Consider the following 13,514-nt stretch of genomic DNA (forward strand, 5'->3'; position numbering starts at 1 on the left):
GGTCTGGAATAAGTGCGGTATAGGGTGCAGTATGGCTGCTGTATGGATTGGATACACTTGGTGTCTTGCGCTCAGTGGCTCACTCTCTGCTAGCAGTGTCAATAATGGGTGGATATCTCTCTCACAAGTTCCTAGTATGCTGCTGTGGATGCTCACTGTAGAAGGGGGCCCCCTCAATCTTTTCCTGAAAGCCTGGTGATCAGCTGTGGGAAGCAGAGGGTGAGTGGATGCTCTAACCTTTGTGCAGCAGCGGTAAAGGATCTCTGATGTGGGCAGTGCTGTGCTGCCCCTGGTGTCCTAACTCTTAGTCTCAGGCTTGCATCCCCACTGGCAGGTGAATACTCAGATAGAGATGCTCTGCTCTCCCTCTCTTCTTAGCGCCAAGAGGAAGAACTTCTCCCCATTAACTCATTGGGTGCCAAGTGTGGGTCACACAGGAGTCCTACTACGTGGTGGGTTCTTCTGGGCTACACCAGGTGGCAAGAAGGGTCAGTTGTTATAACAGAGGGATTACACCTTGCCTGAAGGCATGCTCATTAGTGCCGGGACCAAACAAGGACTGCGGTCATGCGAAAGTCAAACATTGAGGCAGTCAAATTGTGTGTAGTGTTAATTAGAGTTCTTCTAAGGATAGCGTCCCGTATTCTACACACTTGAATAGGGCCTTGTGTTGCATTAGGAGGAACACGCAGAGCCTATGCCCACTACACCAGTCAGCATACCTCACTCCTGGTAACAGAATGGGGTCCCGCCGAGCACATAGCACGGACCCCATACGTGCTCACTTAACGTTTGTTCTCCCGTACCCAGTGATCAGGCCGAGACTTTCGATAATGCTAATCTGCTCCTGGGGACAGACAGAAACAGACAGCTAGGGAGGAAGCCGTAACACCGGACCCCCTCACAACCGGATAACCCGCCATCTTACTAGGTACCATGCCAACGACTGGTTGCAGTTAACCTTTGGTTGCTGTGATGATACTAGAACCTTTGGTGTGCAGCAGTAGACTCAGACGCTTGTGGGTGTGCGCCTTGAATAACTTCAGACCCAGCTTTGTGCAGTTAATAGCTTTTACTAAAGGTTCAGCATGATAAACACAGCATGACAGAACATCCTTTCCCTATTTCTTGGAGTTGAGAAACACTGAGCTACACTAATCTGGCTAACATGAACACAGTAGGCAACCTCCCTACATGCACGTGACTGCTGTGAGAGACAATAACAGTGATCATCTGTTCACTACATGAACTGCCAGTGTTAAAGCCCACTTAAGGTAGGCAGAAATTCGTAGCAACGTTTCCTAGTTTTTTACCTGCCATTAACCGCAGGCTGACCATGCTGCTTTAAATTGCAAGGCAGTGGCTTAATGTTGTCAGCCTGCTTCAGGAAGTGCTGTTCCTGGCAGGACCTTAAATTATGAAACATTGAAATAGAATTACAAACAATAATCTGCTTTCTAAAACTGTATATGGTGAGGCATGATGCCATTAAATTACATATTTACTGGCCTCTTCCCAACTTCTAAAACATTCCAGCAGCAACAGCCGATAGGAGAGGAGGGAAGCTGGCAGCACTGCAGGGGGAAAGATGGGTGCGAGGGCAGTAGAGGAAATCTGTGCTGCACAGGGTGATTAGGGTGTGCCTGGGCACACCTGGCATTCCCTGTGCGCACGCCTATGTTTATAAGCATACTAGAAAATTGATTACCTGCACCCCATAATGGTGCCAAGTGTTAAATAGTATGATGCCCTATGTGTATTATATGCAAAACGAAAAAAATGACACTTCTTTATAATATTGTAAGCCATTTTTGCTTTGTATCGCTCACAGACATGTTTCCACTATCAAGTTCTGAGGAGGAATCGGACAGCAGCAGGAAACTGCACCACCTCTTAAACACAGTCACTGATGGACTGGTCTGGGTCATAGCCAAGAGTGGAATTCCCTTCCGGCAGCAGTCCTCCCGCTTGGCCAACTTACTGATGCTGCTTTCCCATGTGCGGCATGCCAGGTACAATCACACAGTTCATACAAACCCTCAACTTTAGCCCTTTAAAACGCACACAGGAAGGGGTGAATTGACAGGGAGAATAAATTTCACATGGTTACTTTGGGAAAGATGAACAAGATTGAACTTTTCCTTAAAGTCCAGCCTTTTGTTTGCTGTCTAATTTGTTTGCTGAAGTCAAGTCAAAACAGTCCAATGTAAGCTGCATGTCAGTATGACTAGACATACACAAGGCAGGGGCGGACTGACCATTGAGTCACTCGGGCACTGCCCGAGGGCCCCATGCCACTAGGGGGCCCCATCAGGGATGCCAGGCTCAGTAAAACCAGGGACAGTGGGCCAGATTCATCAATAGATACGCCGGCGGATCTCCTGATCCGCCGCCGTATCTGTGAGACCCGACGGTCGGATCTGTGAGATCCCACGGTCGGAGCTATGCGACTGATTCATAAGAATCAGTTCCGCATAGATCTCCCTTAGATCCGACTGGTGTAAGTGACTTACACCAGTCGAATCTTAGGCTGTAATCTCCCGCCGGCCGCTAGGTGTCGTCGCTTTTTTTTACACGTCGCATATGCAAATGAGGAAAACCGCCGATTCACGTCCGTACGCCCGCCCGTCTCTCTTTTTCAACGTCGTTTGCGTTCGGCTTTTTCCGGCGGATAGCTACCCCTGCTAATATGAGGGGTAGCTAATGTTAAGTATGGCCGACGTTCCCGCGCCGAGTTTTACATTTTTTACGTCGTTTGCGTAAGTCGATCAGGAATCCCGATGGCCGCAATTGACATACCCGCCGCTAACAATGACGTCCTAGCGACGTCATTTGGAGCATGCGCACTAGGCTTTTTCGCCGGCGGCGCATGCGCAGTTAAATCGGCGCGGGAACTCGCCTGATTTAAATTGTACACTCCCCCTAGCCGCGGAATTTGCATTCCGCCGGGGGGAGTTACGATCCAACGGTGCTTTTTGCGAGGTGAGTGCTTTATGAATCATGCACTAGCCTCGCTAAATTGCACCGGCGGATCGTAAACCAGGTAGATCTAGCGGATCTAAAGATCCGCTGAGCTACATGAATCCGGCCCTGTATGTAAAAATCTATGTTTTTTTTACATCTGTCCCTGATATGCCCGAAACCGACATGCTTTTAAGGTGAAAATCCCACGATTTTAGCTGCCCCGCCTCTGCACTGCCTCCTGGCGTGGTGGCCATCTGTAAGCCCAGGGGCCCCATAATCTTCTATTGCCCGGGGGCCCCATGAGATTTCAGTCCGCCCCTGACACAAGGTTAAGGATCTTCTTTCTGTCCCCATGTGAAAGAACCAACCCCTACCGGGGATAGTGAATGAAAGGTAAATATATTAGTGGGTGGTCATTTAAATGTACCTGTTATTTTACCTTGACTTAAATAGGCATTTTATTCAATTAAACTGTCCATACATGGATAGAAATTTCAGCAGGGACTGGTCAAATTTCGATTCATATATGGCCACTGTGGTTGAAAAAGAAGTTGATTTACCATACACAAATATTAGGACCAATTTAGACAGGAGCCATTTAACCTACTTGCATTTCTTTGGAGTGTGGGAGAACACCCATGCAAGCACAGAACTCTCCCATACAGATAGTGTCCAAGCCAAGATTCAAACAAGGAATCCCAGTGCTTCAAGGCATAAGTACATCCACTAAACCACTGCACTGCCCTAAACATTAATAAACATGTGAAATAGTGTAAGGGCCAGTTCACACCAGACACAGTTTCGTGTGCATTTTTTTTGCACTAAAAATGCATGCAATGGCCCAGATTCTCGTAGGAGTTACACCGGCGTATCTCCAGATACGCCGTCGTAACTCTGAGTTTGAGGCGTCGTATCTATGCGCCTGATTCTTAGAATCAGTTACGCATAGATTTGTCTTAGATCCGACCGGCGTAAGTCTCTTACGCCGTCGTATCCAAGTTGCATATAGGTGGCGCTTCCGTCGATTAACGCGTTGAATATGGTAATGAGCTAGATACACCGATTCTTAAAACGTACGTGCGGCCGGCGCATTTTTTTACGTCGTTTATGTTAGGCTTTTTTGGGCGTAAAGTTACCCCTGCTCTATGAGGCGTACCATGTTAGGTATGGACTTCGGAACAGCGTAAAATTTTTCATGTTTTACCTCGTTTGTGTAAGTCGTCCGTGAATGGGGCTGGACATAAGTTACGTTCACGTCGACTAGGCATTGAGCGGGCGCAATTTAATTTGAAAATTCGACAAGATACTGCGCATGCGCCGTTCGAAAAAAGCGTCAAATACGTGGGGTCACGATTAATTTCAATAAAACACGCCCACCACTTCCACATTTGAATTAGGCGAGCTTACGCCGGCCCAGTTACACTACGCCGGCGTAACTTAAAGCGCAAGTTCTTTGAGAATACGGGACATGCCGCTCTAAGTTACGGCGGCGTAGTGTATCTCAGATGTGCTACGCCCGCCTAAAGATAGGCGATTCTATGAGAATCTGGGCCACAGTGTTTTCCATGTATTCAAATGGCTCTAGTTCACACCATGCAGTCAGTTTCCGGTGCAGAAACTGACCGGAAACTGACTGCATGGTGTGAACTAGAGCCAACTAGAGCCATTGGAATACATGGAAAACACTGTGCATGCATTTTGTGCAGAAAAAAGTACCCGGAACTGCGTCTGGTGTGAACAGGCCCCAAGTCCTTTGTTAAAACGATTTTAAAGGAAAAAAAAATGTGTACAAAAATAACAAATATCTCTATACTTGCCTGCTCTGTGCAATTGCTCTGTGACCAATCACAGCTGATATTCCCGTGAACCAGGAAGTTACGGTAAACGTCATTCCTTGGTTCGCGCTGACAGGGAGAGCTGATCGTCAGCTCTCCCTGTCAGAGGGGGGGTCTGTGCTGATAATCAGCACAATGATCATCAGCACAGCCCCCTCAGATCTGCCAATCAGCTAAAAATCAGTATCCAGCAGTGCCCCCATAATAAAGTCTGCCAATGCCCACCACAGTACCAATTAGTGCCCACCACAGTGCCAATCAGAGCCCACCACAGTGCCACTGCCAATCAGTAATTCCTGTCAGTAACTAATCAGTACCTAATCATCAGTGCTGCCCATCAGTGCCACCTGTCAGTGCCAATAATTTTTATGACAGAAACAAAGAAAATCTTTTTTTCCCCCCAAAATGTTGGTTTGTTTAGCAAAAAATAAAAACCCTAGAAATTATCAAATACCACCAAAAGAAAGCTGTGGGAAGAAAATTATACAAATTTTGTTTGGGTACAGTGTTGCATGAACATGCAATTGTCATTCAAAGTGTGACAGCGCTGAAAGCTGAAAATTGTCCTGGGCAGGAAGGGGTGAAAGTGCCCTGTATTGAAGTAGTTAAGCTCAGTGTAAAACATTTTTTTTTTCTTTTCCTTGCATGTCCCCCTCTGATCTACAGCGACTGCACTTTTTCAGTGCAATTTAAAGTGCACTTTGCACTTGTAGCGCAAAGTGGATTTGAATTTTGTAAATAACCCCCATTGGGTGCTTCCACCAGACTTTTATGCTAACTCAGTTAACATTATCCGGCCTCTAGTCAGGAGAGCGAGTCAGCGAGCATAAAGAACTTGAGAGACTTTGGGGCAGGCTGCAGTGAACTGTGGGAGATGTAGTTTTGAGGAAGGACTCTGCTATGAAAGTTATTGGAGTGATGGGTGACAATTCCCAAAGAGAAAGTGTTTTTTTCAATGACAGTTGACAGATACAATGTTATTTTTTTAGCTTGCACATGATTGGATAATACAATCAGCAGAGCTTCCCCTCATGTCAGATCTTCCCCTCAGATCTACAGTGACTGCACTTCAGTGTCCTAATTTGCTCCTGTTAGTTAGCCAGGTGCCTGGCTACACAGGAATATTGAATATTCTGAATACCATAACCATCCTTATGGCTGTCAGAAAGGAGTTAATGATTCAAATAGAGGTAGTCACATATAATGAAACACCTGAGCCTCTCTCTGTCATTTCATCACACTCACCTGTGAGTCACTACTCAGTGCCAGGCTAAGGTAAGAAATGGACTTACATGACTTCTCTACCTCTTCAGCAGTAGTTTAGTTGTTTTTGCCATATATTCTAAAGTTGTGATTTTAAGTTTAATCAAAAGGCTAATTGAAATGCTAAATGTATGATAAGTGTTGAGTTCTAACAAGTTCTCTGTGCCTGCCATATGCTAAGCTCTAGCTCTTGGTTTTGGATAGGGTAAAATTATTTGTATTGCTGTCTTTGACTCCATTAAGAAGATTTATTTATGTAAAAAAAAAAAAAAAAAAAAAAAATTAAAGTAAGACAAGAAATTGAGAGAAACGGATGTCATTGTGAAAAGAGGACACACCAAATCTGATAGAGCTTCTAGTTGGGGGTAAACATATGAGTTGTGTTTTTACTGCTCCCCCATAAGCTGCAAAGCCAGCACATGAGGGGGGTGTACACATGTGACCCCCTACTTATAATTTGTAATCCCCTACCTTCTTGTCCTCCGCACTGCCTGCTGAATGCAACCCATCCCAGTAAATGGGGCCCAGCTGCAACTGCCCCAGCACAGTGGTAAAGGTTTTTGGGGGGGTTAAAACAGGCGGTAAGGAGGTATTATGTCAGACGCCCTCTAAAGGTGGGATGCTCCTCAGATGGCAAAGCTATGGTAAATGGGCTCTTAAGAGTGTTTGTTTTGTTTCTGCGACTCCAATATTTTTTTTTATCCCTGTGACACAAGAATAAGGGGAACAGGGATCTCTGGGATGGGAAGACATAGACAGCAGTAATACCTCAGATTCTAACATTTCTTCACCTTATCAAAAAACTGTCTGAGGTTGGGCAGTTAATTATTTGACTTGCTGTAAAAAATAGACTGTGGTTGCTATGGGCAACACATATGTGGCTTTTGTATAAGGTGGACGTGGCAGGTTTACTATTAATATGGCCTGTATGCAGCCCTCTCGCCCCCTACAACAGTCTGCATCCAAGCAGCAGTAGCTGTGGGAGCTGGCGGCCTCCCATTGTTTTCAATGGGCTTCTGTCTGCAGCTAATCGCCAGGAACCGCTGCTGGGTCTCCTGCATGTAATTGCTAACAGGCCCATTTACCTGTGTGTTTTTTATTGTGTTGTTGTTTATTTTCACTTGGTGATCCAGCCGGTCACACACTTATTGTCTCCACTCTGGATGGAGGAGCAAGAGAGACCCCTTTGGACAGCAATGTTGTTAATTTGTGCAGAGGGTTGTTTTGGATGGACTAGCAGATTTAAGTGAATTTCACTAACAAAGCTGAACCCCCAACTAACAGTTTTACAGCAACATCAGAGCAATGAGGACATGAAACCAGGACTGCAGTAAGGTAAAGGAAGCTATTTAGCTAAAAAAAAAAAATCCTTTAGTGACCCTTTAAGTAATAGTATCTTTTTATTTTTATTTTTTTGGACAGCTTGGGCTGTAAAAAGAAGTTGAAAAATAACAGAAACTGGCTGGAGTACCAGGTGAAAATAAAGACTAAAAAATAAAACTAATACAGCCACCACACCGAACAATTGATAAACTGCAATATAATACATTTTTTGGGGTTTAATACCTGCTTTAATTTCATGTTTAAAAAAAACCCACTTCATTAAACTGTATGCACAACAGTACATTGCAACGCACTTGTAGTGCACATAGAGAGCAATTGTTTTCTATGTGGTCTTGTTTTGAACCTGCATTGATCAGCAGAGCTCGGCACAGTTGGTGTGAATGAGCCCTAAGAAGTGGCTGCAGCTGGCAATTTTGCAAGACATAGCAATTTCGAACACACCAGTGGTGGCTGGTACTCATGAATTTTTTATTTTTTTGGGGGGGGGGGGGCATCAAACAAACCTGGCCCCTCCCCCCCCCCCCCCCCCTCTTGACGCTCGATCGATTACCGTTTCTCATGCCTACCAGGCCCATCCAGGTCATGGCTTCGGCGGCCTCCCCCCCTGCATCTCCACCCAAGTTCCGGCGGTTGCTTCTCCTCCTGCCCAATTGAGTCTTAGGACTCCCGCCAATAGGGTCTCAGGACCCACTTCCTGATTGGCCAGGAGGAGAAGCAGGAAGACCTTAGCGAATATTAATTTGCTAATGTCACACAAGTGGGTGCGCCCCAAGCCCACCCTTTTATTAGCCAATTAAAGCCTTTAGGCTCTGAGGCATGTGCTTCAAATAAAATAAAAAACCCCATTGAAATTTTTGCGGGGGACGGGTGCATGAATTAGGGGGACTGCACCCCTTATGAGTGTCTGCCATTGGAACACACTGAAGGATACAGTGCGATGCTTTTGAGGTCCATTCACACCACAATGCAATATACTGCTATGCACGCATTGTTGCATAGTGCGGCATGCTGCAAGTTTCCGCTCATGCAAAATGAATAGACTGAATTGCACCTCGACTTCCAGGAAATTTAAATGAGCTGCAATTTTGTGAGGCGCAACGCACAGGACACCATGCATTGTAGCACACTTGCATTTTGAAGGGGTGTTGGGTTGTCATTTACAATAAATGCACCAGCTCGTAATGTGTGTTAACCACAAATCTGTGCTGTTAAAAAGCCCTTTCTTTAAATATAGAGGTTGTCCTATTAATATTTATATAAAAAACCCAAACTTTTGTTTTATTTTTTTTTATTTTTTTTAAGTAGGGGATGGTTAAAACCTGCCCCTTATTTTTGCCATCTGTATTCCATTCTGGAGATTAGGCTTTCCATCCTTTCCTGTAGACACTACAGAAAATAAGAGGATATTTTTCTCAGGCCACAACCGATTTTGAGTCTAGCTGCTATTTAGCAGGTGGAAAGAAAAATTGCGTGGGGTGGCCCAAGAAAAGATGCCCCTAGTTCAGCCATTCATTGCAATTGAAGGCTGAATGCTGCAGTTATTTGCACTCCATGCATGCTATACGCCCTCTTGTGGCCATGTGTATGAAGCCTAAATCAGCTGCTGTGATCGCTGGTGGTGCCTCCAGGCTCAAGGATCAGCTTCTTTGAGAAAAGTGCAGGCCCCCCCCCATGCAGCTGGGGCCCCTGGGCAGTGCCCGGGTGTGCCCTCTCATTAAGACAGCCCTGAGTCCCTAGGTTTACAGTATGTGCCAACTTTTAAAAAACGTTTTCTTTTCCAATACATTTTTCTTGAAGATTTTGCAGGTTTAAGAACATTGGAACAAATCTTATGGTCTCCTCCAAAGAGGAAAAATAAAAAAATTTCTATATGTTGCTAAAATATCTGTATACAACACACCTAAAACTTGTTCCTTGTTGTTTTCAGTAACAAAGGGATGGAGCATCTGCTTAGCATGAAGTGTAAGAACGTGGTACCTGTCTATGACCTGCTGCTAGAGATGCTGAATGCGCACACACTCCGGGACCATAGAAAGCCGATGGCAGCTGCCAGCTACTGTGCCAAAGCAGACGGTAGGGACACCAGCTCCCAGCCACCTCAGTGACTGGCCAAGCTCTGTAACTAATGTGAAAAAATGATGACTGAACAAAGCCTACAAACATTTACTTGACTTTTTACAAGGCGATAATGAAGCTTTCTTCTATGTGCTGAAAACCGTTTTTTTTTTTGTTCTGTATTACAAATGGACAAAAATTCCCAAATTCCAATTAAGATAGGAATGTACTTTGTATAGTTAATACAAGCAGATAATTTTATATCGGATTCTCAGGTGAGTTTCAATTTGCATGCACTTGATTTGTACATATTTATAATGGCGGAGCCAAGGCTTGTACCTGGAGTTGCCATTTTTGTGGGGGTACACTGTCCTTAGTGTTTTTTGTTTGTTTTATTACTTGTCTTTCCTGTTAATAATGATGGCAACAAGCCCTATCAATAAAACAGGTGGCAACCTTATTTTACCCATGTAAAGATAATTATTGAATACAGATTAAACATGAAAATGATGCTGGAGATTTTCCTAACTGTGTCTGAGACAATTGTTGATATGTGCTGCTTAGAACCTTAACTGATATTCATTGCCATTTGCTCAACTGAAAAATACATTGGCTTGAATAATGAAAGCTTAAAACCCTTTTAAAAAGTGAACTACAAACTTCTCAGGTGACCATATTAGATGCTGAGTTGGACAACTATTGAGTCAGGGATGGGTTTTCAGGGAACACCTAAAGGTGAATAGAGTAGAAGATGGACAGATTGGGGTAAGGAGTTCCAGAGGATGGGAGAGGCTTTAGAAACGTCCTGGAGGTGAGCATGGGAGGTGACGAGGGAGTTGGAGGTCTTATAAGGAAGAGAATGGTGTGCTATTTTGTAAAAAGGTTAGTGATGTAGCTGGGGGCAGAGTTGTGGATGGCTTTGTAAGTTGTTTATATTTTTAATTGTATTAATTGAGTGAGTAGAAGCTAAAGGAGGGATCGGCAGAGAGAAGCAGCAGACTCTGAACAGTTAGTTAGTAAGCTGGATGAGTCTGGCAGCAGCGTTCATGATGGATGACAGGAGATAACCTATGTAAAGGTAAGCCAATGAGGTGAAGTTGCAGTAGTCGAGGCAAGAGAAAACCAGGGAGTGAATTAAAAGCTTTGTGGTGTCGTTGGTTAAGAAGGGGATGCATTTTGATTTTTGATATGTTGCAGAGGTTGGCACAGCACGATTTGCACAGCAAAGGGATGTGGTACCAAAAGGAGTGTCCAGGGTTAAACCTAGCACCCTGGCATGCAAGGACAGACTGATGTGTCATCAATCCTGATTGAAAAGCCAGGGGAAGGAAATATTATAAGCTCTGTTTTGGATACACTCCGCTTGAGGAAGTGGTGTGACATCCATATTAATGTCTGTTAGTAATTTAGTTAAGTGTGAGGAGACTGATATTGTGAGTTGAGGGGTAGAAAGATAGATTTGGGTATAGTCGGCATAGAAATGATATTGGAAGCCATGGGAGGCTATCGGCTGACCCAGGATGGAGATGTAGGTCGAGAATAAGAGAGATCCATTGGGGGACACCAATGGAAAAAGGAGTAGGCAAGGAGGCGGTAATGTTGTGACACTGAAGGTGTGGTGAGGTAAGTAGGATTAGAACCAAAAAAGAGTACAGTCACAGAGACCAAGGGAATAGAGGGGTTTTTTTCCCCCCAGGAGGAGGGGGTGGTCAACTGTATCAAAGGCAGCAGAGAAGTTCAAGACTAAAAGTACAGAACAGTGACCATTGGTTTTAGCCATAAGTAGGTGGTTTGTGAGTTTTAGGAGAACAGTTTCTGTGGAATGTTGCAAACAAAATCCAGACTGAAGGGGGGGGGGGGGATCATGAAGGTAATTCAAAATGAGGTGGCACATGATGATCTGTGGTCTGCAATGGTCAGTAAGTACATATTACGTCCTACAAACACTGTTTTGTTAAAAGGGATGATGTTTTGTCTGTTTTGTTGTTCGTCTACCTCACTATATAACAAGTCTCTAGTGTGTTGCAACATCCTTTTGTATTCTGGATGAGACAATTGAGGGGACCTAGAAGGTGGCCCAAAATCCGTCTGTCTCTACAATTTGCAGCCGGGAAGTTGTCCTCCAATTCTTTTGTCGCTATAACTCTGGGACCTGGAAGACCTTGCAGTCCTTCTCTCTCTGTAATTGCAAAACATTTACTCCCAGTCTTTCTGTCTATAATTTGGGTTCTAGAAGTTGGCTATTTTTGCCTCTATAATCTGGGACCTGGAAGTTGATATCCAGTCTTTCTGATTTAATTATCTAGGACCTAGAAGTTGGCTCCCAATCTTAAATGGGGATCTGGAAGCTGACTCCCAGTCTTTCTGTCTCCAAAACCTAGAACCTGAAAGTTGGTTCTCATGCTTTTTGTCTCCAAAACCTCGGATCCAGACTCTTGAATACCTTTCTTTACGCGACACTGCTTTTGCTCCTGTAGCATGGCATTAATGTATCTATGGTAACATGACATCATTCTGCCTCTAGTTACATAATGGATAAGGTCAAGCCGAGTTGTTGGACTAAGGGACATTGGTCTCATGAAACCTCAACAGTTTGTTTAGCTGTCTCTAACTCGGTTAGTGAATGCTTAAAAGATGAAGCTTGCAGCTTAGAGTATGTACACATTGCTCAATGGTGCTGTCATCATGCATCATGCAATGAGTTCACCAAGACTACAGGCATGTTCTTTAACAAATGTGCCCGGATATTCCCATGAGGCCATTTGATGCATTTACATGAAAGTGTAACTATGGGCAAAATAAAAAAAATATATACTATATAGGATACAGTTGCTAACCAGGGGCGGATCCAGAGTCTAGTCTCGGGAGGGGCACTGCCAGAAAATAAGGTGTTGCTTACAGAACTTGTTTATAGCACAAAAAAACGCAGAGGTGATCAAATGCCACCAAAAGAAAGATCTATTTATGGAGTAAAAACATTATTTATGTACAGCGTCATATGACCGTGCAATTATCAGTCAGTTAATGTAACGCAGCACAGTATCACCAAAAAATTGACTGGTCATGAAGGGGGGGGGGGGGGGGTTAAGATTGAACAAGTTTTAGGGGCTTTTTTTCTTTCTTTCATCCATAATGACGTTTGTTTATTTATTTTTACTCACTTTTCATAAATTATTTTGGTGCTTTGACTGGACCTCTGGTGGGGGGAGGGGCTCCCATGCAGGTCGCAGGAGCAATGAGATGAGCGGGATCCGGTATTTGCACTAGTCTGTCTGCAGGCAGCATTAGAGTCTGCTTCTTCCTCCTGGGTTCACGCCGATCTGCACTACATTGTGAAGAAGATGAAGGGAGGAGGTGGGTGAAGCCAACACTCACTCAGGGGTGGAGGCCTGTAGTGTGGACCCCACCCTGTGACTCCCTGACATCATTCGTTGCTAGACGCCAGGCGGCCCAAGCCCTAGAAACTAGTGCAGAGAACACAGACCGAGGCTAAGCCAGCAGCGCAGCTCCACCCACCTCCTCCTGGTGCAGCGAGGCGACGTAATACTCTCTCTCATGCTTGTCAGGGTGGAGAAAAATCTAGAAAAAAACAAATATGAAGACTAAAGATATTTTAATGGAAGAAGTTGCAAACGCACCCTGTTCCACAAACGCCACACATATATATTTTAATCCAGTTTGTGCCTGATATTGCTTGAATAAATACATATCATTATGTACAGAAAGACTGGCAGTGCTTGTTTAAAGGCAATCTCTTCAGTGTTGGTGAGGACCGTCCATGTGAGGCGAATGTATCATGTGGTGTTTGCAACAAGAGCATGCATATACGCATTCTTTTCACACTGGGCTTTGAAAAAGGCAGTTTTTACAGGAGTTTGGGCTTTTTTTTTTTTTTTTTTGAGCACCTCTGTGTAAGCTTTATGTGTCTATGCACACATAGGCATTTACAGGCTAAAATAAAAAAACATCACCAGTGTGTTCAGGAGAGGAGCTTTTGAGAACATTTGACTCATTTAGTGCGTGAGCTTTCCTTCATTCTAAAGGCCAGAACAC

The 13,514-nt window shown here is 44.4% G+C and overlaps 1 protein-coding gene across 1 annotated transcript in view; it reads left to right on the top strand.

Annotated features, from left to right (window-relative positions):
* Window positions 1-9,978, top strand: part of ESR2 (estrogen receptor 2) — a 43,608-nt gene extending 33,630 nt beyond the window's left edge. Inside the window, exons 8-9 of the mRNA XM_040332578.1 lie at window positions 1,832-2,012; window positions 9,334-9,978. Of these exons, the coding sequence (XP_040188512.1) occupies window positions 1,832-2,012; window positions 9,334-9,511 (359 nt within the window). The 3' untranslated portion in view covers window positions 9,512-9,978. The remainder of the gene's footprint in view (window positions 1-1,831; window positions 2,013-9,333) is intronic.
* Window positions 9,979-13,514: the final 3,536 nt, after the last annotated feature.

The sequence above is a fragment of the Rana temporaria genome, chromosome 13 (genome assembly GCF_905171775.1).
Source record: "Rana temporaria chromosome 13, aRanTem1.1, whole genome shotgun sequence".
NCBI classification, from domain to species: Eukaryota; Metazoa; Chordata; class Amphibia; order Anura; family Ranidae; genus Rana; species Rana temporaria.